The sequence below is a fragment of the Camelus dromedarius genome, chromosome 3 (genome assembly GCF_036321535.1).
Source record: "Camelus dromedarius isolate mCamDro1 chromosome 3, mCamDro1.pat, whole genome shotgun sequence".
NCBI classification, from domain to species: Eukaryota; Metazoa; Chordata; class Mammalia; order Artiodactyla; family Camelidae; genus Camelus; species Camelus dromedarius.
This window is the reverse complement of record NC_087438.1, coordinates 106427281-106452542: the sequence shown is the minus strand read 5'-3', so window position 1 is coordinate 106452542 and position 25262 is coordinate 106427281. Positions and strand designations below refer to the sequence as shown.

Genomic DNA, 25262 nt, shown 5'->3' with positions numbered 1-25262 from the left:
AAAAAAACTATCTCCAAAGAGTCTGTTCAGACACGAAACTTTTAAAGGGAAATGAAGAAATAATCTCAGTTAATTGTTGAGATCAGATGGTCAGAGTCGTTGCCATCCCCCAGTGCCTGTAGGCTTGTCCTAACCAACTGCTTGAGCCTGCTCCTCTGTGACTCAGGGAGGCCTGGGAGACCAGCTTTTCTAGAAACAAGAGGCAGGCCTTTGGGGGTAGCAGGGGGCCACAGTGTCCTGCTCCCTTTCACTAGAGCTGCCTTCACAAATTACCACAGACTCAGTGGCTGAAAACAAGAGAACACTATTCTCCCACAGTTTTGGGTGCCAGAGGCCTGAAATTAAGGTGTCAGCAAGGCCACACTCCCTCCAAAGGCTCTGGAGGACAATGAATTGCTTGGCTCTTCTATCTTTTGGTGGCTCTGAGCATTCCTTAGCTTGTGGCCACGTCACTCCAGGCTCTGCCTCCGTGGTCACGTTGCCTCTTCCTCTTTTGTCTGTGTGTCTCTCCTCTGTGTGTCTTTTATAAAGATGCTTGTCATTGCGTTTAGTGCCCACACGAATAACCCAGGGTGATCTCTTTATCTCAGAATCCTTAATGACATTAAAAACACCTTTTCCCCAAGTAAGCTCACATTCATAGGTTCAGAGAATTAGGAAGTGGATACATCTTTGAGGGGCCACCATTCAACCCGTTACATGGAGAAAGAGTATTAGTCCCTTTTTAAATTGTCAGGCTTCTTGCAACAAGATGAAAAGTTGTGGTTTATTTAGCTTAACTTTCTATAAATTCAAAATAATTTAGTACTAAATATGGGAAAAGAAAAAGTACTTCAGAATTATCTACTGCCCTGATGTTCAGAGATTCCAGAAACCATTCTTTGTCCAATTGCTGTTCAATTCATAGAACACAAAATACCTTCACTTCAGAGTAGGTATCTATTCTTTATTATACATGACCCGAAAAATTGCTGTATATGATGAGACAGCAGCATTTATATGGGAATTTTTCTAACAACAACAACAACAACAACAAAATTTTAAATATGTTTTCTGAGGTGCAAATCTTGTTTAAAAGTAATCAGAAGTATAAAAACTTCAGTGGTGGAAACTCTAAAGCCACTAATAACAATTTAAAATTTTGATACAACATATTCTCTACACTGTCGTGCTAAAGTTAATTCATATAGTGGGACCCACAAAATGGAGGCTGACCCCGTGGCCCAGCCCACATCACAAATCAAAACCTCAGTAAGGAATCCTAACACACACCAATCACAGTCCTCCAACTTGGCTTTAGCCAGCTCGACTTACCCTAATATCTCCTCAGACTGTTTAGCTGTTGTGATATTGTGGTTTGTAAGAAATATATATATTTGGTCATTCAGTTGACCAAAATATATTTCTCATGTGTATTTGGCCTTCATCCACAGTTCTGGCTCACAGCTCCCCAGACCCTTGGAATTCCCTAACCAATGAGAGAAATGCTCTTTTGTTACAATTTTTGGTCTCTTGTTCTCAGCTCCTGAAAACTTTTCAAAGTCATAAAGGTGAAACATGTGTCTTGTTATTCATAACAAATCCCTTTCACCACAACTGGGTTATGTTCATGAGGTGACTTTTGGAAAGCGCTTAAGGATGAGGGCTGGTTGCCAGGGGAACCAACGCCAGGGGTGGGACTTTCAGTCCCACCCATCACCAGTGGTCTGTGAGTTAATCAATCCCGTCTATGTAATGAAGCCTCCACAAAAACCCAAAAGGAGGGGGTTTGGAAAGCTTCTGGGCTAGAGAACCATAATGTTTTTCACTTCCCACAGTACCCAGCCCCAAACTCCATGAGGACAGAAGCCCCTTTGTTCAGGACCTCACCCTGTGTGTCTCCTCATCTGGCTGGTGATTCTTATCCTTTAATATCCTTTGTAAGAAATGGGCAATGTAGGGAGTAAATGTGTTTCCTGAGGTCTGTGAGCTGTTCTAGCCAATTAATTGAACCCAAGGAGGAGGTTGTGGAAAACTCTTGATTTATAACCAATCGGTCAGCAACTGGCATTTGAAATAGAGTGTGGTCTCATGGGGCTGAGCCCTTTACCTGCAGAATTTGATGCTAGTCCCAGGTAGATAGTGTCAGAACTGAGTTGCATTCTTAGACACTTGCTCATGTCTGAGAGTTGCTTGTTGGTGCAGGGAAGCCTGCACACACACACACATTGGAACTGAGTCCAGGAACACAGAAGAGCTGTCTCTTACCCACTCCCACCCCAGTCTGCTCCCCCTTTCCATTCTCCTGCTGGTGCCCTGGGAATGTTTCCTGAGGTGTTCGGGTGAAACCAACCTAGCGTGACCAATCCAGAGATCTGCCCTGCTCGTGTCTACATTCTCTAAGACAGAGCTGATGACCCGCCTGTGTTTTTAGGTAACATAAGCATGACGTATACTCACCACAGGCTGGGCTCTCTAAATATTTTAGGTACAGAGCCTCCCTTAATCCATCCAGTGTCCCTGCAGAGATAAACACGATGTTCCCTTTTACAAATGAGGGCAGTGAGGCTCCGAGACAGCTACTTTCAAAAGATCACGCTGGTGGAGCCAGATGGGAATTCGGTCTGCTTAACTCGAAAGTTTGTGCATGTCAACAATTCACTGTGTAATGGAAGCTTCCCAAATGTAAATATGTGCAATGACTTTTATGATTTTGATAAATAGAGTTAGAGATCGACTAACACAGAAGCTTTTTTTCTAGCGTGTAAATCTTTATGGGAACTGAAAAGCCTTCCATACACCTCAGTTAAATTATTTGTCTGATTTGGGCGATTTAAAAGTTGCTTCTTCAACTGTTGGGATTAAGGGTTCACAGGGAAATTTATTACTATCATTACGTCTTCCCACAACCCCATTTCCATTCTCGCTCTTTAGCAAGAATTATGTAAAGACCTGATTCAAGTTTTGTCTTACTGAAGGATTTTAAATGGGTTTTTGCACTCTTCAAAGTTTCGAAGGCAATTTCCGTGAAGAAGTAAAACTTAAAACTGAAAACTTTGTGTTTTATTAAATAATTATGACTCAGTTAGGAAATAATTACTGAAAGGAGAAGAGGTACAACTTATAAGCTAGTTCTAAGGCCCTTTGTGAATTTAGTGCCGATCCCAGAGGGTGCCAGGAGGGAAGTTTTGTGCTAATCTCACTGCTCTAACTAGTCATTTTTTAAAATCGCACCCCATTAGGATCATAGCCCTGCGCTGTTTTTACATTATTGAGAAACTCCTGAGTCAGACACGGGCCAAATCCTTTACTTATATTACCTCATTTAATTCTCCCCACACTCAGAAGTAGCTGTCACAACCATCTGACAGGTGGAGAAACAGACTCATTAATACAGATAACATTTATTGAGCATTTGCTGTATTCTACCTTTTCACCTTGCATTTGTGACCCCATTTAGTACTCATAACAATTCTGTGTGCTAAGTTTAATTTTATATCTGTCTTACATGTGAGGAAACTGAGGCTCAAAGAGTTGATGTTACTTCCCCACAATCACAAAGCTAATAAAGATTCTTCAGGCCCCTGCTCTTAGTCTCTCGCTATACTGTCTCCCGGAAAGGGAGGGAGGGAGGGTGACAGCATAATGCAAAGTGTGAATTTCCACTTGGAGAAGATGATGGGATGAGGTCGGTTATGACAGCTGTCTTCAAAATGTCCAGACGCTGTCACAAGGAAAAAGGAGCTGATCTCTTCAGTGTGGCCCCAAGAGGGCTGAGCTGGCGTGGGTCTCAACTTCTCTTGCTGAAGGGAGAATTCTAACAGAACAGCTATCAAGGGGGGGTTTCAGCAAGATGGGGCTCCTTTTCATCGGCACATGGCTCTCCGGATTTTCACCTGCTCACTGCGGTAATTGTGAAGCAAGTGCTCCTGGGCGAATCTGACACAGGCGGCCTAGGGCCACACAGGGAAATGCCAAGGAGGCACCAAGTGGAAACCCCACCATTAAAGAGGGGAGTCCTTCATTACAGGGGAGGCTGGACTGGACAGTCCCTGTGTTACCTCCAGAGTGTCTGAAGCTCGAGCTGCTAGGAATGTGGTGATAGGATTGATTCTGGAAACTTCTATGAGCTAATTGTTCCATTTGAAGACAGAGTTGTTTCGCCATCTGGTGGACTGCCTGAAAGTCTTTATGCTCACCCACCTTAAAACCATGGAAGGATTTTTCTCATTTAATTCTGATACCCTCCACTCTACAGACCAGGAATCAGACTCAGAAAGGCTGGGCAGCACACGCAGCCTCGACCCACCCCCAGCGGTTCCCAGCCTGCTGCTGCTGCTTGGATTCACAGCAGCATCATGAACGCCTCACACCTTGCGGTCTCTCTCCCACCTCAATTAGGCTCCAGGCTCAGCCTCTAATGCATGCATCTGATTAGCATAACCTAAATCACATATGACTCTCTGGCTAAAGTTTAGTTAAGCAAATGGGAGTGTTTCATGTTTAGTACAGTTTTCCACTTTCCAGCCTCTGCCCCCTGGGAAGGCATATTAGGGGGGGAAAAAAGTTGGAATAGATGCTGAGAAACCAATCAGAATCTCATCACATATCTCTGTCCCACCAGTTTTCCTGAAACCCTCCTCGCTTACCTCTGTACTACAGTTCTATTTCTGGAAATTGTTGTCTGTTCCCACTGTCTCCACTTCCTAACTTCCCATCCTTCCTTCGCTCACAAAGTACGACTGCGTCCCTCTCATGATCAGTTCGTATCACATGACCTTTTCAGTCTCCTTGCTTTGGCTTTTCCCCTCTCTTCCCCTTCCACTCCTCTTTAGCACTTTCCAAGTTCTGCATCAGCCCCTCACTCCTCCCAGTCTGCACACTCTGCCAGGGTGTTCCTGTCCCCCTGGGTGGCATATCTACTGTATGCAGATAATCCCCCAAAACGTAACTCCAGCCATAAAATCTTTCCCAAGGAACAGACCAGGTTTCCAATTGCATCCTTAAAGTGTCTACGTGAATATCACAAGCACCTCAAACTCAACATACTAAACCCGATACTAAATTCATCATCTTACTTCCAAAATCTGTTCTTCCCCCTGCATTCTAGGTCTGTGTAAACTGCACAGCTATCCACCACCTCACTGAACCCTGGAAGTCGATTTGATTGCCCTCTTTCCCTTTCTGTTCCTATATTCAATCGACCCCTATGGTCATAAACTTAGTGAAATCCTCTTGCTGAGTTTAATAGGTACTCTTTACAAAGAAAGACTTCAGACATGCTCATTCTAGCACTTTACTGGAAATTAGTTGTGTACATCAATGAAATCAGATCAAAGTAAAGCTTTGTTTTCACACAATAGCATCCTGGTATCTGTGCTGTCTTCTTACATAACTTAATAAATCCCCCCCATGCTCCTGATTTTAGTCAAAGAGCTTGAGTGGTCCAGAAATCTCTCTATACATATAAATATAAATTTTAGCGTTTAAAATAAACATTGTTGTTTGAGTTAGTTCCAAAAGTGCTGGGAACATCTCTTAAAATATAAGTCTGTATCTTGGAATGGTTGCAGTGCTGGTGGGAGGGAGTGAAGGGAGGACACACCATGCGGCGGAGCTAATTATAGCAGGAGCTGGGGGAGAGGGGGACACAGGGGATGGGGCTGGAGGGCCTGAAAGCTGGCCAGGGATCTCAGCCACCCTGCATCTGCCAACACCCACTGAGTGTCAAAGCCATGGGACTCCAGTGGAGAAAGAAGCCATCGGCCCAGCTCCCTTGGCATTGCCAAGAAATGGCAGGGCCCCCTCCAGACTGCACAGGGGCAGAGATTCTGGCATCCTGGGAAGATCCACCCATCTCCCTCTTCCTGCTATGCTCAGTTCCCTCCCAAATTAGAAAACTCGAGGGGGTGGCACCTCAAAGACAGTAACTTTGAGCCACATGCTGTTGGTCCCTTGGAACGAGGACAGGGTGCCTTTGCTTGGTTGCACCTGAGGGGCACTGGCAAAGGCTGCTCTGCCCATGTCTCCCTTGAAGGCCCTCATCAGCAATTAGGGTCTTTGGTTCTTCAAAGCTTCTCAGCATTCAGTGATAACACCTGCGTATCTGCTCACTAACAGCTTTAACCTCCGCTAGGTCATTGGTTCTCACCACCCCATGAGGTAGGACGGGCAGGGATCACGCTCCCCATTTGGAAGATAAGGAACCTGGAACTCAGAGAATTAGGTCCCTTCACCGAACTCACGCAGCTGGCCAGTGGCAGGATCAAAACCAAGACTCAGGTCTCCTCACAGATCAGACTCCAAAGTCTACGCTCCGAAGTCCTCCCTGCTGCTTTTCTGAGGAAGGGAAAGAAGCTGGGGGAGGGGACGCTGTCCTCATCCTTCACCTGCCCCTCTTGGGAGGTTCTCAGACAGCGCCACTGAGGACGGGATGAGTCCGCATGCGATAGATGATGACCGCAGTGGCCGGGCACAGCAACAAGGACGTCATGATGACAATGGTGGCCAGGATGATGAGGACAATGACCCAGATGTCCAGGATGTGCTTGGGGAGCACGGCTTCCATGGGGGCCTGGCTGACGGCGTCCATGCTGCTTCACTCTGCAACAGACAGGAGAAGAGGACATCAGCGTGTGGTACCCTCCCCCTGCCTCCCTCGTTGGATGGAAGCCTGCCCCAGGAGTCAGAAGGTAGGTCACTTATCAGCTCCGTACGTGTTAAGGTGGCTTAGTCAGTAATGACAATGGCCTCCTTTACCGCAGGCTTGCTGCGGGCCAGGCCCGGTGCTAAGCGTTTCATGTGTTTTACCTCACTTAGTGCTCACTTCAACCACCAGGACTTTGAAGGGGGGAATATTATTGCCATGCTTTTTCATTTCTTGGCCTTTATCTTCAGTTATTCCCATTGTGGAGGTAAGGACTCTAAAGCCTTAAAAGATGTAAGATGTAGTTAATTTAACCAAAGAAGTGAAACCAGATGGGAGGGCCTCCAGGTTCTCCACGTGTGACTATTAAACTGTCACACCACTGCTCTCTTCCCTCATCTGTCAAATGAGAAATTCATTGTTCTTGGTTCTGCATCCCTTCTCCCACCTTCCTGGGAACAGAACCTACCTTTTCTGTGTGCTTAAGTTAGGGACTTGCACAGGGATGGACATGTGACCGAGGCTTGGCCCTTACCAGTTCAGGGATAGGCACGTGGCCAGGCAAGGTCAACCAAAGTCCTTCCAGGGCTTTTAAGCACCTACTATTAGGAACGATGATTCTTTCTGCTGAGTTTGTTAAACTGTAAAGATGTGAGTCTGGAGAGGCTGGGTGTGGGACTCTTGCCCACGTGTGGAGAGCCCGTTCTAGAGATGGAAAGAGAAGTGGAGCCCTGATGACCTCATTTAAGCACCTGAACCCAGCCAGTCTGACACCATCTGCAATGCGGGGCATCCCAGGTATACAGGTGAATAATCCTCTAGCTTTGCTGAAGCCAGTGTCAGTTTGGTTTCTCTCACTTGCAGCTCAAAGAGTTCTGATGGATAAAGATGTAAATCAGTTGTTCCCAAACTTTTAAAATTCACAGCACCCTTAGTGTCTCAGTCACTTTTTCACAGCCCTCCAGGCCAAAAGAAATACCTAGCAGTCCCATTTATTACGTAGTTAGCTTCAGTTTAATAAGCATTCATGTTCTAAGAAATTAGTAACTGTTTGAAGGAATAATACGTACAAATTGAAAGAAAAAAATGTGTATTTCATTCTTAGCCAGAAACTTACTAATGGCATGTGTACAACTGTGAGGTATTGCACAACTTTTCAAACTTTGGAGTCAGATCAGACGATGCCCTGCTCGCTTCCTATTCCCCGTTCATTTGTGTGTGATGCTTGTTGTATCATAGCAACCGCCAAAAACTCAGCTTCACAAAATACAGCATTGCCAAAGGGAATTTAGTATGATTAATGTTAAACCATAAACTATCTTGAGCTAGTAGTTTGCACAGTGTCTGAGAGATGTCAAATATTAATATTCCTGTCAAAGATTTTAAAGACCCCGCAGCTCCCAGACACACACTTTTCCAGGCAAGTTCAGTGCGGCTCCCCAGGGCTCAGTGCGCAACCTGGGAACCACAGGTGTAACCCATTCCCTGCCCAGAAGTCACAAGGCTGGAACAAACAATCTCTTCTGGTTCCTTCTAGATCCAAGATCTATAAATCTATGATTCTACGTCCCAGGCAAAATTCCCAGTTCCAGTCCCATTTCCTGCTTTTACCTAAATTAGTAACTTTTCCTTTTTAATGCATTGGCTCTGTGTCCAATGTGACTGCATTAAGTGCCTGATCGCCATGCCCAAGGTACAGTCTCCAAGACATACATACAACGAGGTTTGTTTCTGCACTGTTTGCTATAGCAACCAACACAACAGACGTATCCACAAACTGTAAAATAAAGCAGAGTATACTCATATAATGGAATACCGTGCACCAATTTTCACTCATTTATTTAACAAATACATAGGGCTTGCTACATACCAAGCATTGTTCCAAGTGTGTTACAAATATTAACGTACTTAACAGTTATTAAAAAGAATGATGATCTGTGGTGAGCTCCCAAATGGTTTAAGTGGAAAAAGTAAAGTGCAGCATAATGTGTATAGGATGATTCCCTGGTTCAGATTTGGTAGAATTAAGTAGTTAGGCAAGGGTATATAACTGTGAAATCATTTATGAGCAGAATCTGAAGAGTGTTAATAGTGATTACCTTTGGGAGCTGGACTAGGAGTGGGAGAAGTTTTCGCTTTTCACCCTTCACTTTCTTATACTGTTTGAGTTTTCTACACATGAGCATGTCTTGCTTTTAATTTTTTTTAAGTCAACTGGTTGAGGCAAAAATGGACTTTTTAGTTTTGGGTTTTTCTTTATAGTTCTCTATATTAAAAAAAAAAAGACTACATACATACATGTATGTAGCCAAATAAAATTAAAGTATGAGGTTAGATCTTTTAAGGGTGAGACTAGATCAGTGGTCACCAAATGCTGTACACTGTGCTAAGTGAGAACCATCTTAGGACAGTTTAAGAAACACTGATTCTGGGGCCCATTACAGACTTAGTGAATTAGACTCAGGAGAGGAGAGGAAGGGGCCTTTCCTCCCCCCTCGCCCCCATTTTCCAGGTGATTTGAACACGCAGCCAGGTTCAGGAACCCCTGGACTCAACTCTAAGGCCTCTATGAACTCTTCTTAGCACTATGATTCAGGAATGGACTCCCCTGTGCTCTGTAGTCAGTCTGGTCAGATCTGGGCAAGTTCCAGGATGGAGGAGAAGCCCCTGGCAAGGCTCCCAAGGCCACAGGATCAGGCAGGGGCCTACCTCAGAGGAAGAGGCGCACGCTGGCCCTCCCTCAGCCTCGGAAACGTGCTGACTTGCTCCAAGGTCTAAGGCACGGCGTCGTGAGTCACAGGAGACACACACTGTTAAAGAGGGGCGGCGGCGGGAGAAGTCATTCTCTGCGGTCTCCTGATTACATCAATAGCTAGCCTGTCTTGGGCCAAAGGAACCCCGCAAAAGCCCTTTCTGGTAAGCTCATTAACATCAAACAGAGTTTGTGACTGCAACTGCCAGGAATACAGAATCTCCCTGGCTGATTTTCATTAGGAAAACCTGTCATTTACGGGCACTCAGGCTTCAAGGCTCACTCATAACCAAGAATCATGCAACACTGAAGCAGAGGTCGTCCCCCACCTTCAAGTCCACCCCCTTCCAGAATAATCATTCAAAGACATGAATCTGATCTGGTCACTGGCCCTAAAACAAAACAGAACAGGCAGATGAATCAATGAAACTTTGTCGGTAACCTGTATTCTAGCCTGTACCACTATGACTCGTTTACACCTGAAACTGTTTAAAACCCCAACCACAAAAACAGAGAAATCAGAGCTACTCAGAAATGCTGGGGAGGGGCCGACGAGCGGGGTTTGGGGTCCTACCCAGTCAGCAGGGCTGAGTAAATATCCTTAGAGACCCTCAACACTAGAGATTAGGGCGCCCACCCACTTCACATACACAATTCAAACTAAAAGCAATACGAAACCATAACATCAAAATGTTGATGTTATGATGAAGTTAAATCATTTTTTTTTTTCTAACCGAAAACATCTGAAACAGAACTTCTCCCAGTTAGTCTTCTGGTGTCCCTGCTTAGCGCGGCCTGCTCACTTGGTAAAGCACAGCTGTTCGGCCGCTCCTTGACCCCCTGGGCTCCTCAAAGCACAGTCTGAAAACCACAAGCTGTGATATTCTCCAAGGGCCCTTCTGGGGCTACTGTTCCAGGGCTCTAAGGCTGGCCGTACACGTGGCCAGGCGTCAGAGGGCACCGGGAGCACCATCTCCCTGTGCCAGCCCTCTCAGTCCTCCAGCGTGCTCTCCGATGGGCTGTTCCCTCCCATGAACAGAGGTTCCAGTCACTCCCCTCTCACCTCACTGTGAAAGAAAAATTTTGTCCCCCAAATAAGAACTACACAAACCAGATGTTCAGCACCGTTAATGGCCTGCTGGAAAATTTTGCTTGAGAAGAAGCAGGACTCGAAGCTGCTGCTTGCTGACTTCTGTTTGACCTCTGTCTGGCACCTGGGTGACTGGCTCCCTTTGAGTGCATAAAACTTTCTTGGTCCATCTAATTAGTAACTATAGATCAATCAGCATATTGTTTGCTTTGTAGATATATTACTTGTGATTTCTGATTAATGCGTCATGTCACAATATGGCCCAAGCCATTCATGTCAAAAATTTAAGCTTATCACTGACAAAAATGTTTTTATGACCATAGAGGCTAAAAGAGCAGTCAGGCCTAAATTCTTATTATTTTAAACTGGAACTTTATCTGCTATTTACCTCGTTAATGAATAATAAACTTTAACACATGTTCAATAGAAGTTTGTCTAAGAAACTACATTACCACCACCACAGCTGCCGAGCAAAGCAGCCACTGGCATCTTCAGCCACTGACACCACCCAGGCCCTGCGTGACTGCCCTGTGAACTGGAGACATCATGGCTCCACTTTGGACCATGAGGTTAAGCAATTTAGACTGTTCAGTGGAAAAGTTAAGAATCCCCAAGTGACTATTTTGTATCCATTAACAAGGCTAAGTGCAAGGGTAGAAAATTATTCCTCCAGAGGGGGAAAACATTGTACCTTCTTCAAAGGTGGAAATTCATTCCATCAAGTAGTCTATTTGGTCCAAACTAGGAAAGAAAGTGGAGGTGCTTTACTGCTTCCTTCAGAAACATCAAGTTTTACTTCCAGAACCATTTTTCTTAAGCAACTGAAAGTCCTTTTACAAATAATAATAGTAATAATAAGTTCCAGTCAATTCCATCATATTGCAAATTTTCTAGTGCCAACAAAAATACATATAAATTTCATAAAGTAAAATTTCCTACAAATCAGGAGTTTTAGACTAACTAAATTCAAAGTGACTAATCTGTGCTATCCATCTCTGTTTCAAATATGAGCTCCCCCTCCCTCACAAGCACTGTCACCGCCCTGACAGAGCAATATTGTTTCTGGTGAGTGCTGTCAGGACAAGTAAATCTGTCTAGGACATTCATTCATTCACTCACTCCTTCATTCATTCATTTGGTAAGTTCTCGCTATGTCCAAGATACTCTCTTGGGAATTACTGTTATTTACTAGGAAGACATAAATCTTTTACTTCCAAGAAGCACAGAGGAGTTAAGTCCCCCTCCCCTCACTTCCTCCAACACAGAATCACATAAGCCAGCATTTGTTTAACAAATACCAAGTGCTAAGGACTGTACTGGGCTTTGTCCCATACATTAACTTATTTAATGTATTCCTGTGCAGGATATATTATCTTACAGATGTGGAAACTAAAACTGAGAGAGGTTTACCAGCTAGCGATCATAAAGCTAGTAAATGGGATTCAAACTCAAGTCTCCTGACCCTGAATTACAGCTACCTCCAAAGCACCCGCACAGACCGAGGAGTATGAGCAGGGAGTAAGCCAGCTCCAGAGCTCTCTTCTAAGTTCAGGTCAGACTCTCACTGTTTTTGGCCAAAGACCATTCTAGATTTAGAGAATGAGGAGAAGATACAACAGACAATCTTAAAATGTGTGTGGAACCACAGAAGAGCCCAAATTACAAAGCAATCTTGAGAAAGAACAAAGCTGGAAGCACCAAGCTCCCTCATTTCAAACTATATTACAAAGCCACAATTATCACAAAAGCATGGTATTGACATGAAAACAACCACACAGATCACTGGAAATAAGCCCACACATATATAGCCAATTAATTTACTACAATGGAGGTAAGAATATACAATGGGGAAAGGACCAGCTCTTTAATAAGTGGAGTTGAGAAAACTAGGCAGTCACATGCAAAAGAATGAACTTAGACTACTGTCATAAACCGTGCATAAAAATGAACTCAGAATGGATCAAAGACCTGAAACCATAAAACTCCTAGAAGAAAACATAGACAGTAAACTTCTTGACCTTGATCTTGGCAAGGAGTTCTTGGATCTGACTCCAGAGGCAAGGGCAACAGAAGCAAAAATAAACAAATGGGACTACATTAAACTAAAAAGCTTCTGCACAGTGAAGAAAACTATCAAAATAAAAAGGCAACCTACTGAATAGGAGAAGATATTTGCAAATCATATGTCCAATAAGGGGTTAATATTCAAACTATATAAAGAACAAAAAATATCAATCTGGTTAAAAAATGGGCAGAGGATCTGAATAGACACTTCTCCAAAGAAGACCTACAGATGGCCAACAGACACATGAAAAGATGCTCAGCATCACTCATCATCAGGGAAATGCAAGTCAAAACCACAACGAGACATCACCTCACACGTGTTAGAATGGCTATTATCAAAAAGACAAGAAATAAGTGTTGGGGAGGATGTGGAGGAAAGGGAACTCTTGTACACTGTTGGTGGGAGTGTAAATTGGTGCAACCACTATGGAAAATAGTATGGAGGGTCCTCAGAAAATTAAAAACAGAAGTACCATATGATCCAGCAATTCCACTTCTGGGTATTTATCCAAAGAAAACAAAAACACTACTTTGAAAAGATATATGCAGCCCTATGTTCATTGCAGTATTATTTTTAATAGCCAAGATAAGGAAACAACCCAAGGATTAATGGATAAAGACGATGAGGTGTATATATACAATGGAATACTACTTACCCATAAAAAGAATGAAATCCTGGCATGGGTGACAAGAGGGATGGACCTTGAGGATATTATGCTAAGTGAAATAAGCCAGACAGAGAAAGACAAATACTATATGATTTCACTTATATGTGAAATATAAAAAACAAAACAAATGAACAACAAAATTAAACTAAACCAAACCAACAGATACCGAGAACAGACTGATGGTTGCCAGAGGGGAGGGGGGTCAGGGAGTGGACAAAATGGGTGAAGGGGGTCAAGATGTGCAAACTTCCTGTTACAAAATAAATAAGTTGTGGGGATACAATGTACAGTATGGTGACAATAGTCAAGAATATTGTATTGCATAGTTGAAAGGTGCTAAGGGAGTAAATCATAAAAATTCTCATCACAAGAAAAAATAATTTTGTAACTTTGTGCGGTGACAAATGGTAACTAGACGTACTGATCATTTTGCAGCATATACAAATATTGAATCATTATGTTGTATACCTGAAATTAATATCATGTTATATGCCAATTACACCTCAGTAAAAAGAGAGAGATGCAATCTACTAAGATCAGGACTTTCACTTCTGGTAATAGCAAACTAGATAATTTTGATCAATCTTCTTATTGAGGACAACTAGAAAAAATTAGACCAAAATTAAAAATCTGTTCAAAGGCACTAAGAAGTAACAAAATAATGTAGAATTATCAGGTTAAGATCTGGGAGAAGACAGAAATCCAGGGAGGTGAGACGGCACTGAAGCAGCATTTCCCTTAGTGGAGGATGGAGACTTAGCAGTGTTCCCGACAGACTCAGGATTCTAAGACTACCAAGACCGAGAAGGTAAAACCCCTGCGTTTTGAGTCTGGGCTCCAAAGGGCACTCTTGGTTCAAGAGTGAACTAGAGCTGTACCAGTCCCAGAGACTGCAGCCCAGCTTTGAATCATCACAGTCCCTGAGACTGAATTAAGTTGTTCCAAACCTCCAGGCGCCTGGCAGAAGCACACTTACATCCTCTCTAGAGGAGATAACATCATAATTCAGACTGTTATTCAAATTTCAAAGTTTTAATTCACATGTAATGTCCGATCATAACCAAAGATAAGCAACAGTGAATAAAAGGCAAAATGACAAGAATGGAAGCTTCAGAAACAATAGACAATAGAAAAAGATTTAAAAGGAGTTGTCAGACAGACATGCACTTTGAGTAACCTTGATTATTATGTTCGAGAAGAAAAAGAAACCCAAGACTGGGAATTTTGACAGAGAACTGGAAACTGTAAGAATACAACAGATTTTTTTAAAAAGAACTAAATAGAAATTCTAGAACTGAAGAATATAATAACTGAAATTAAAAATTCAATGAATGTGATTAACAGTAGATGAAACATACCTGAAAAAAGAATTACTGAACTGGAGGATAGATCATAGAGAAAAAAAAAAAAAAACAGAATAAAGCAGAGAGAAGTAAAAGGTTGGAAAATACAGAAAAGTAAATACGGGGCATAGAGGAAACAGTGACATGACAAAATATACCTGTAATTGGAGTCCTAGAAAGAGAGCAGAGAGAAAGGGTCAGAAACAACATTAGAATAAGAAATAGCTGAGAATTTTCCAAAGCTGATGAAAAGATATCAGTTCACAAACTAAAGAAGCCCTAGGAAATCCTAGTGAGATAAATAAAATGAAATCCGTAGTTAGGTGCATTATACTAAATCTGCTGAAAACCAAAGATATAGAGGAAAAAAAAAAGATTATCTTCAAATGAAACCCAATTAGACTGGACAGCTAATTTCTCAACAGGAACAGTGGACTCTAGAAAGCAGAAGAATACCTATAAAGTGAACAAAAATAACTGATGAATTAAGATAAAATAAATTTTCAGATGAAAATACAGAACTAAATATTCAATAACAATAAATAAACAGCAGAAGAAACAGAATTAAAGTGTTCTCATTTTCTGGCATTGTCTTGGAAAGGGTAAAAGAACCAAATAACATTGGACTTTGTTACATCAAGGATGTATATTGTCATCTCTAGCCATTTAAAAGTAGTAAAAGTGTATATAACTTCCAGAGAAAAAAAGAAAGGGGAGAAAAATAGAATAAGTGGGTCAAATTGAAAGCACATAAAGAGACAGCAGATTTAAACCCAAACTAACAAAAACTGTCAGAGTATAGATAAAAATGAAAACAAAATATAAATATATATTTTTTTCAAGAGACACATGGGGATTCAAAAATGTTGAAAGTAAAAGGAAACCAAAGAAATACCATTTACTATGAACTTTGTAAGCTAAGAGAGCTGATCTTACTCTCAGATAAAGTAGACTTCTAGGCAAAAATATAACTAGAGATACCAAAAGATAAAATGATTTTTAACTTTTATCTATCTAATCTCAGGATGATAAGAAGAAACAGACAAATCTATAATTACGGTGGGAGAGTTCAACACATCTCTCTCAAACACTGATGAAACAAAAAGATTTTTAGAAATCAGCTAAGGACATAGATTTCTTAAACTAATACTTTTCTACAGTATATGATTTCAAATAGAAAAGTACCAAAACTAGTGAAAAATAAAAAGTTAACATTTAAATGATTTCCTCTCTGAATAACTACATGTTCATTTAATGGTATGAGAGGAGAATAACTTTGATGATAATTACACGAGAATAAAGGGAAACACAGCAGACTGCATTTAAAAAGCAAGTGCAAAGCAGAATAGTTTTAGGGTAGGAACAGGTAAGTTTCAGAACTGAATTCATGTATTAAGTCATTTTACGTAACTCAGAAAATAGAGAGCTGGCTCTAGTGTGCTCCATTGACAACTGTAAATAGGCCATTCCTGTAAAGCAATGGCAGCAAGCAGAATTCTAAGGTGGCTCCCATAATCTCTGTTCCCTGGTGTTACCCTGTGATTAGATTAGGTCACGTAACAAGGGTGAAGGGATTCTGCAGATGTAATTAAGGTCCCAGAATTGCTGATTTTAAAGTAATCAAAAAAGATTACCCTGGGTGGGTCTGACTTAATCAGGTGAAAGTCCTTTAAAAGAGGGCTAAAACTTTCCCCAAGGTCAAAGATCCTCTTCTGCTGGCCTTGAGTTGCAAGAAACAAATCTGCCAACAGCCTGAAAGAGCTTGCAGGCAGATTCTTCCCTAATGGATGCCCTAGATGACAGCGCAGCCTGGCTGACACCTTGATTATGGCTCCTGTAAGGACCCAGCTAAACTGTGCTTGGACTCCTGACCCAAGGAAACTGTGAGATCATGAATGTATGTTTTAAGACACTAAGTTGTAGTAATCTGTTATGATTGCAATTGAAAACTAATACAGCAATACTATATCCTCCTGGGTTTGTTCTGTGGAGATGAAACTTCTAGAAATGAACGGCATTCTAGAAATCTACACAGAATTTAGACACTAACTAGACACATAACCTACCTTCCATTTTACAGATGAGGGACATGACTTGCCCAAGGTCACGTAGCAAGGTAATGGCAGGGTCCAGGCGAGAACCCAGGCCTCCTGATATTCAGTGCTCTTTTCAATTCCATCACTATCCTGTTTCAAATGAGAGCTGGGAATAGAAGGTAGGCAGTCGAGTTGGAGTTGGAGAAAGCAGTGGTACAGAATGAACTGATATAAAGAATGAGAGCCAACCAGGATTCTTTTTTTTTTTTTTTTTACCTTATTAAGGTACAGTCAGTTACAATATGTCAATTTCTGCTATACAGTACGATGTACCAGCCATCCAGCCAGGATTCTTGATTGTACCTTTTTACCATGTAAAAGCCTAAGGGGGACCCTGATGCTCAGAGCCCTAAGCAACTTCACCAAAAGTAAGGCAGTGAGACGGTTTTCCAGGACCAAACACACACACACACACACCCAAAAACAAAGCAAAGCAGCCTGTCAGAGTCACGCATGGCTACCTAATACCACCCTTTGTGTTTCATCCCTTTGATTTAAATACAGATGCAAATCAATCTAGTGAAGAAGGTAATAGCTAAGCCACGCAACTTGTTTATTCCTCACCGTGGGTAAGAACATCAGAGACGAGAGGGAGAGAGATTGGAATCCTACTTAGAGTGGGAGAGTCCACCAAATTGGGAAAAGACCTGCGTGCAAAGAGGATGAAAGACTGGGAGAGGAGTGGACTTTGCCTGGGTTCCTGCTCTGCCCCAGCGCTGATTTTAAGCAGCACAGCTTACTTCTCCCCACAGGGTGCCTTCCCTCTCTACTCGGGAGCTGTAGATACTGAATAAACATTTCTGAAATCAACAAATCCCCAAGCTCCTGTATTCGGGTAAGGTGATGGAAGCTCTTCTGAGTGGAGAGAATACTTGGAAACAGCAGGGAATTACTTCCTAAACAGTCAGACTGCAGAGCAGTGTTAAAAGCCCAGCCTTAGAGGCCAGTTGCCTTAGGTGTAAATATGGCTCCTCTTTCTAGCTGAGCTACCTCGAATGAGTTACTTAAACTTCCTAATGCTTCCAATTAGTTAGTTGAAAACCAAAACAAAAATGGGAAAATAATAGTATCTGCCTTGTAGGGTTAGGAGAATTCCAGGAGATAATCACATACAGTACTTAGCAGTGTTCTGACAAACAGTAAGCCGTCTAGAAACGTTCGTTCTATGATTAATCATTCCTGGCCAGAGGGACTCACTGGCCTAAGCAAATACCACCCGCTTGAGCTAGTTCGTTAGCATCCCTGACTTCAACTGTGTCTTTACTTTGTCAACAAAGACGACAGATGCTTAATCCATATTAATGATTTTTAAAATCAGTCAGCAGGATTGATTAACCTGACCTATTCCTCCAGTCCGAGTATGAAACTGGTAGCGTAGCAATTCATCTAATTCAATAAACATTTATGGCACTGTGATTAACAGTGGGGATTGAGGAGGGGGTGTGGAGATAGAGATAAATAAATTCAGTGTTTGCTCTTAAGAAGCTCACCCTATTTTGGAGGAAACCACAGCGATAGTTTCTTAAACAAACAGCCTTTGATAGTCTATCCCAGCTTTGACCCTCCACCGGAAACGCGCACTCTCCACATCTGAACTGCAGCTAACAGTTAACTTTTGAGAGACTGCCAATGGTTATCCAACCGGTCTCACCACCAAGGAGTTCTCAGAGGAGGAAGGCAATAAAAGAAATGACTTCCTGCTGGCCGGCCAGCTTAATTACACCCAAGTGGAGGAAAAGGCAGATAGGCAGGTGGCTTCCTGCAGGTGTGGCTTTAGTCCAGCGCTGCCACAGCTCTGAGCAGATAGTCTGCTAGTGTTTCCTTTCCACTAGACTCGGCAGCCAGAGGAGGCAGCTAGGACCAGCTCTGAGCCACTGATGCTGGAGGTGTCTCTTGAAGCATCTTGCAGAATGTGAACAATGAGGTAATGGTTCACAGGGCAGTAGACTAGAGGGTTTACCAGCATCGCACCTCTTCCTAAGGCTCTACCCTCAGGAAGAGCCGGTGAGATTGTCAGGAAACATGGAGAATGGAGGCCAGAGAGGGCAACTCAAGTACCAAGAAGGGGCCCACTGGCCACCTAGGAGCCTGGGGTCTCTGATGACCTGTGTCCCAAGGGCTGCTCACACTTCGAGACCTTTGTGCTTGCTGCTCCCTCTTTTTAGAATGCTCTTCCCCTCAGATCTTCCCTTCAATGTTCAATGTCTCAATGGCCATGATCTCAACTTAAATGTTACTTCTTTGGAAAAGCCTTTCCAGACCACTCCATTAAATTACCACCCTCATCCACCAGCCATTCTGTCTCTTACTTTGTTTCCTTTTCTTCATACACTTTTCACAGTCTAAAAATAGACTGTTTGCCTGTTTTTACTGGCCATCTTTGCCCACTCAAATGCAAGCACAAGGAGAGCAGAAGCATTGTCTCTTGTCCTCTGCTGTGCCCTCGCACCCATCACAGGCCCCCGCACACAGTCACAGGGCCCAGTGAATGTAGGATCAACAAAGAAATGAACAGGGACAGACCAGAGAACTTTAGATTTGAGCTTGACTCCTGGAACTCAGTTGGTGGGGGAGGTCCAGAAAGGATCCCCACCCCTGCAAGAAGTTCAATGACCGAAAAGTCAGAACGTTATCTCTAGATTAAAATGGCATCCTCTGATGTGGTCTCTGTACATTCGGGAGGGATCAGGGGCCCTCTTTCTTTCCCCACCCACTCTGTCAATACCAGGCAGAGGAGCACTGGCCTTTCAGAATTACATCCTCTAGGCTTCCCACCTGCTGACTTGCTTGGGCTGGTGAGTCAAATTCAAGTTTTGATTCCCTGGGCTCAGGGGCTGGGCATTGAGGGGTGTTTGGATGGGGGAGTTGCTGCCCAGAGTGTGGACCTTTCTCCCTCTGTTCTCAGAAGAAGACAGAGAGGCTGATGAAAGGGGAGGAGGGGTCCCTCATATCAAGTTCAGTATGAGAAGGCCATCCCAGCCTCACATTTACTCTTGGAAACAGTATTATGTATTAGCTAGCCTCAAGCATTTATCACCTCAGCAAGGAGTCCATTTCACTGGGGACCTTTGTTCCAAATTGAGGGGCCAGAGGAAGGAATGCTCAGGGCACTGAACTATCAAAAATGTGAAATAAATCAAGCCAGAGGAGTTTTTCCAGTGACTGGAGGTCCCTGAGGAGCACTCTGTTCTCATTTTATCCCAATTGGCTTCTATCTCCTCCAAAATTCTTAACAGTGCAAAGACTTGGTCCCTGCATGAGTTTCTATCTGCTCGTCTGTGGCTGGAAAAATGGAAAAACACCAGGATATCTCAAAGAGATCAGAAAGCAGCCAGAGCTGTTCAAGACTGCACGTACCATCTGACCCAGCCAATCACAGAGTCTTAGAAACCAATAGGGAGCCGGCAGAGAAACCCGGGCCAAATTCACAGCATCCTGTTTAAGCCTCTACCATCCATCATTGTTATTTGCCAGTGACTAAGTGCCTGCTGCGTGCTGGACTGACAAAGGAGACTCTCCATGAGGTGGGCTGTTGGGGGACGGTGGTGGAGGAGGAGGGGTACCACAGTGGTGCCGATCACCCGCCAGGCTGTGTGATCCAGAGCCAGTCACCCTCCTAAAGTGGGCCTCACTGTGGATGGCTCGTCGAATGATGACCCCTCAAAGACGTCCATATTCCAGTCCTCAGAACCTTGAATCTGAAAAAGGAAGCATGACTCCGAGGCGGAGCCAAGAGAACAGAAGCAAAGGGACTTTGCAGATGTGATTGAAGTTCAGAGCTTTGAGATGGGGAGGTTATCCTGGACTATCCAGGTGAGCCCAGTCTAATCACATGAACCCTTAAAAGTGAAAAGGAAGGCAGAAGAGTCAGAGAAACAGAAGAAGGACTTGACTCACTGTTGCTTACTTTGAAGATGGAGGAAGGGGGCAGTGAGCCAAGAAATGAAGCAGCCTGAGAAGCAGGGATTGGGCCTCAGCTTGCAGCCAGCAAGAAAGCAGTGGCCTTGGTCCTACAACCACAGGAGCTGAATTCTGCCAACAATTCTGCAGAGAACCAATTCTCCCCTAAACACTCCAAAAAGGAACGCAGACTGACAATGCCTTGATTTTATTCTAGGGGGATCCATACTAGCTTTTTGATCACTAGAGCTCTTTAAAAGCCATTAATTTGTGCTAATTTGTTACAGCATTAGAAAACGAAAGCACGGTGTGATCCTGAGTAAGTCCCTCTTTCAAACTGGGCTTCAGTTTCCAGTCACCTGGGGAGGATGGACAAAGTGATCTCTGAGGGGCCAGCCAGCTCTCAAAGACTGACTCTGCTGTCCTGACATCCTACCCCACCTAGAGCCCTGCCCCAGGTCAGGTGGGGTTGGGTTGAAAACAGTCAAAGAAAGCACAGAAAAAGAATGAGAGAAAGAGGATTAATCTTTAAAAAGCCTCAAGCTGTCTCCTAAGATGCCACCGAAGGTACTCAAGAAGAAGGATCTCCTGTTTTTAACTCCTCACGTCCTAGACCATACCCCAGAGGAACAAATCCGGAATTCTGGGAGGACTAGACACATGCTTCACAATCCTCAGCAGAGGCTGTCCAGGACAGAGTTAAGAAGGAATCCCTTGCCTTGTGGAGGTGTCTTGAAAGTCCTGATTATCCGTGTCTGCCTGAGGCAGGGAATTAGAAGTAGTGACGTGTGTGCCAGCTATGTGTCATCATTAATTGAAACTGATTTGGGGAACCCAGTTTAGTTTTCTGTTTCCTTCTCCCTCCTCCATTTCTTTCTGCCTGGTGTAGTAGGTCACCAGCAATTCACATGCCCAATCAGTCACCCAGAGTCCAAACCAACAAAATAAGGACACTGTATCCATACACCACTAAGCAGTTTAAAGTACACGATTTAGTCACTGAATCTCTTTGGCTGCTGTTTATATGCCACACAAATACAATTCTGACCTGTTCCCCTTCCCGGCTACCTAACTCTTAGCCTTTCTCTTGGATGTACACCATTCTTACTTGAGGTTCACTGTCTGTTTCCTTAGTGAGCTGGAAGGGTGTTAGGGTCCCTAGTAATTCACTAGTCCAGTGGCTGCCAAATGTGCACTTAACTCCTCCAGGTCACCCTGTAAGTGAATGACAGGGGCAAGACCTGAACCCAGAGCCCCGCAATTCCAGTGAGGTTCACAGGCCCTGGAGCCAAACTGCCTGGGGTCAAACTACAACCCTGCCACTTACTTCCTGGGTGATCCGGGTGAGTTACTATTTGTGCACCTCAGTTTCCTCATCTGTAAAATGGATGCAATGATGGTCTCTACCTCATAGGACTGTGGTCAAGACTAAATGGGTAAATACATGTAAAATGCTTAGAACAATGCCTGACTCATAGTCAGCACTCAATAAATGTCAAGTATAAGAATTATTACATTATTCAGCTTACCTGGCCAATCAGGGCAGCGGTCAGCAGGGTGTGGCAATACCAACATTTACTCTTACAAACTGTGAGGGTGAGTACACGTGTCCATCTTTGATACCACTGCCAACTGTGGCAGTGTAAGACCAACCAAGATAAAGATCCTCTTTCCTGGGAAATATCTCCTATGTTTGTCTGTTTTAACCCATGGAAAAGAAACAGAAGCACTTTTTTTTTTTTTTTTTTTTAAAGAAGGCTCAGAATATGGCTTGGAAAGCATCTGAGGCTGTGACTACCTTTTTGCCCCCTTGGTCTGGCGCTCTTGGGCCCAGTATGTGACCCAACCACACTCGGCCCCTACAACCTCTGATTTGTTTTCTGTCTCAAACACCTCATCACAGCTCAGTGATTCTCAAGCAGGGCCAGAGAAGGGGAATCCCCAGGTCTTTTATGCAGTGGAGCCCACCGTGTTGACGCTCTGAGGGGTCAGTGTTGGGAAGTTCTGATGCGGCATGACTTATAACCTCCATGGCATGATTCATAACCCCAAGACAGCTCAAAACAGGAGGTCTCAGCTGGAGCAGAGAAGCGCGTCTCTTTGGCCTTTTTTTTTTTTTCTGGTTGTAACTACAGAAGTCCGTGACGTCCTAAGGCTCAGCTGGCTGTCTCATACGTGCTCAGAGGATTGCTGAGTGGCCTGAGTAACCCAAAGAGCATATAGTCAACCGCAGATACCCATCTGTTCCACCTCCACTTCCTCATTTTACAGATGGGAAAGGCGAGGTCCAGATAGGGAAATCCCTCAAGGTAACTCAGAGTGTCTCCTGACTCCCAGGGAACTGCTCCCACCCCAACCCCTCACCGCCAACCCCATTCAAGTGTTCACAGTCCTTCTGAACTATTTACCCACTGCAGTGAGACCACACATCATAGCAAATGTTCAGGGAATCTTCACTACTTGAATGACTGAGCAGCAATCACCACTACAGCCTAGGGCTCTGAGGAATCTCTAGACAAATGGGACTCAAGAACCCTCAGGGGCCAACGACTAGAACTATCAGGAAGATACAGGTGGGGCGGCATGAGTAAGAAGAGCCCAGCCTGGCCACTCAGTCCAGGTAACAACCTTGACAGTTGTACAGGTTGTTACGGTTTACATCTCTCACTCTTTGGCTCAGTAAGCAGTATTGGGCGCCTGTTGACCAGGCCCTGGCCAAGCGCTGAGGATGGGAAACAGCCTGTGCCCTTAAGGAATTGGTGAAGAGGGGTCAGGGGTGCAAGGGAACTAGCAATTGAAACAACCGAGTCCTCAATAAAGAAGCAGGAGGGAGCTTGGAAGGAGGGCTTCTCTCCAAGATACGATGCACATTACCTTTCTCATTTGATCTGTGTGCAAAGAATATTTTCTCCGTTTCACAGATGGATAAACTGCTAGAGGCAGACCAGGGCTGGAATCCACCACTCCTGAATCCAAATTCCTGGTGCCTTCCACGCGGGGCTTTGAGAAAAGTAGGACAAATAACTGGCCTCTCTGAGCAGTGCAGAGACCCAAACTGCCAGCGCAGCGCCCACGGCGGGTGCTCAGGCCGGGGAACTGAGCCCTGACGCCGCGTCCGGAGAGCAAAGCGGCAGCAGAACCTGCCCGAGGAGGGGGCGCGCTTCCCGAGACGGCGGGAGCAGGGAGAGGGGAGAGCAGCCCGCCTCCCGTGGGGCTGGAGCCCACCCATCCAAGCCCCGGCCTCCCGGAGCACCGGACTTAGGGGCGGACAGCAGGAGAAAAGAGAAATGCAAAACTGATGAAGAGAGAGAAATGAGGAAGAAGCGGAGATAAAGAGCGAGCAGTTGGGAGGACACTGGGGGAGAGGCAGCACCAGAGCAGCCGGAATCCCACGCACGACACCAGATAACCCACTCACCCCGAATCCACACAGCAGCTTTGAAAACCCAGGGCCCCCACCGCAGCTGGATCTCGCCGGGTCTAAGAAAAGTTCCTTGGGCAGAGGCGGCTGGAGCGCTTCCCCGGAGATCCGGCAGCGGGGTGCCCCCTCCAGCCCTGGGATCTCGGCCGCGAACGTGCCGTGGCTCCTCGGAGCGGGGCAGGCGGGAGCGCGCAGGAGCCGGGCTCGGGTGGCTCAGGAATGCGCGGCCGGCAGGGACCGCCCCCGGAGCGCGGGGCCCCGGCCGCGGCGGCCCCGCTCGGCTCCGCCCCCTGCCTCCCCCGCGGCCTGCGGGAAGGAGACAGCCTGCCCAGGAAAGAAGAAACTGAGTCTCGGGTTTCCCGAGAGTGCAGCTTGTCACGCTCTCCCCGAGTAACCCTAGCAATCACTTCTGTCGAGGGGCTCCACTCTTTTGTATTGTAAACTGAGAGAGTTGACGTAAAATGTGGCCTCCATGAGCCTTTCCAGCTGTGGTCCCACACATGGGAGAGTCTAGCCCTTTAGCTTGGATGGAGTTTGGTTTGGAAGGAGGTCTGAATAGAGGAGCAGGACTCAAAGCTCCTGTTTGCAATGTACTGAGAGTAGGATCCTTGGCAAGAGGCTTGCCTCACTGACCGTTGCATCCTCTGTAAAGCAAGGATAGTAACACCTGTTTCCCAGTCCTGTTGTGAGGATTGAGTTGGAGGGCCAGGTCGAAGTTGGTTGGTTGTCAGCTGTAGCATGGCTCTGAGCCTCCTGTTTCTTGTGTGTGATGACAGTGAAATGGCCTAAGGTCCATTAGAGCTCAGCGTCTGAGAGGCCGCCAGGCCCTACTAACTCCCGGCCCAGCTCACACAGGACAGTGCCAACCAACTCTGCAGTCTCCTGCCCAGCGAGGGAGACTCGCGGTCCCATCTGCGCACTTACAGTATCTAATTCAGGCGTCCAGCGTTCTTCCTTCTTGCTGTTCTAAAGAACAGGAGCTCAGGCCTTGAGCATCAGTGTGAACATGCCAAGTCTTGGAGCCCAGCTGAGTTTCAGTTTCTTCCTTTGCCCAGTAAGAACCATACTTGCCTTACTCAGGCCTCAATTTCATATGGTGAAGGCCCTGAACTTAACCCTTCCTGTTTTCTCTGAATCAGGGTGAGCTCAGCAGAAATGACTTCTACATCATCACTACCAGATGCCAGCTTTAAAGAGAGAAAACATGGGGATGAAGGGGATTGACATGAGAAGTGATTTGACAAGAGAGTTCTAGGAATCCTCACCCAATAACATGTTTGTTTGTTTTTAACTTTTTTTTTTT

The 25262-nt window shown here is 44.7% G+C and overlaps 1 protein-coding gene across 5 annotated transcripts; it reads right to left on the bottom strand.

Moving 5' to 3' along the window:
• Positions 1 to 5259: 5259 nt before the first annotated feature.
• Positions 5260 to 25029, bottom strand: SMIM3 (small integral membrane protein 3). Of its 5 annotated transcripts, XM_064484444.1 has the most exons (4): positions 23957 to 24217; positions 23413 to 23538; positions 22507 to 22737; positions 5260 to 6582 (listed from the first exon to the last, which is right to left on the bottom strand). In XM_064484444.1, the coding sequence occupies exon 4, from the start codon at positions 6569 to 6571 to the stop codon at positions 6389 to 6391; it is 183 nt and encodes a 60-aa protein (XP_064340514.1). In that variant the 5' UTR covers positions 6572 to 6582; positions 22507 to 22737; positions 23413 to 23538; positions 23957 to 24217; the 3' UTR covers positions 5260 to 6388. The 5 variants fall into 5 exon arrangements, with proteins under 5 accessions (XP_064340514.1, XP_031305219.1, XP_064340515.1 ...); XM_031449359.2 differs by lacking the exon at positions 22507 to 22737 and having other exon boundaries at positions 23957 to 24215; XM_064484445.1 differs by lacking the exons at positions 22507 to 22737; positions 23413 to 23538; positions 23957 to 24217 and adding an exon at positions 24884 to 25029.
• Positions 25030 to 25262: the final 233 nt, after the last annotated feature.

Excerpts from the sequence above, each read along its gene's own strand:
- SMIM3 (XM_064484445.1), bottom strand. The coding sequence starts at position 6,571 with ATGGACGCCGTCAGCCAGGCCCCCATGGAAGCCGTGCTCCCCAAGCAC.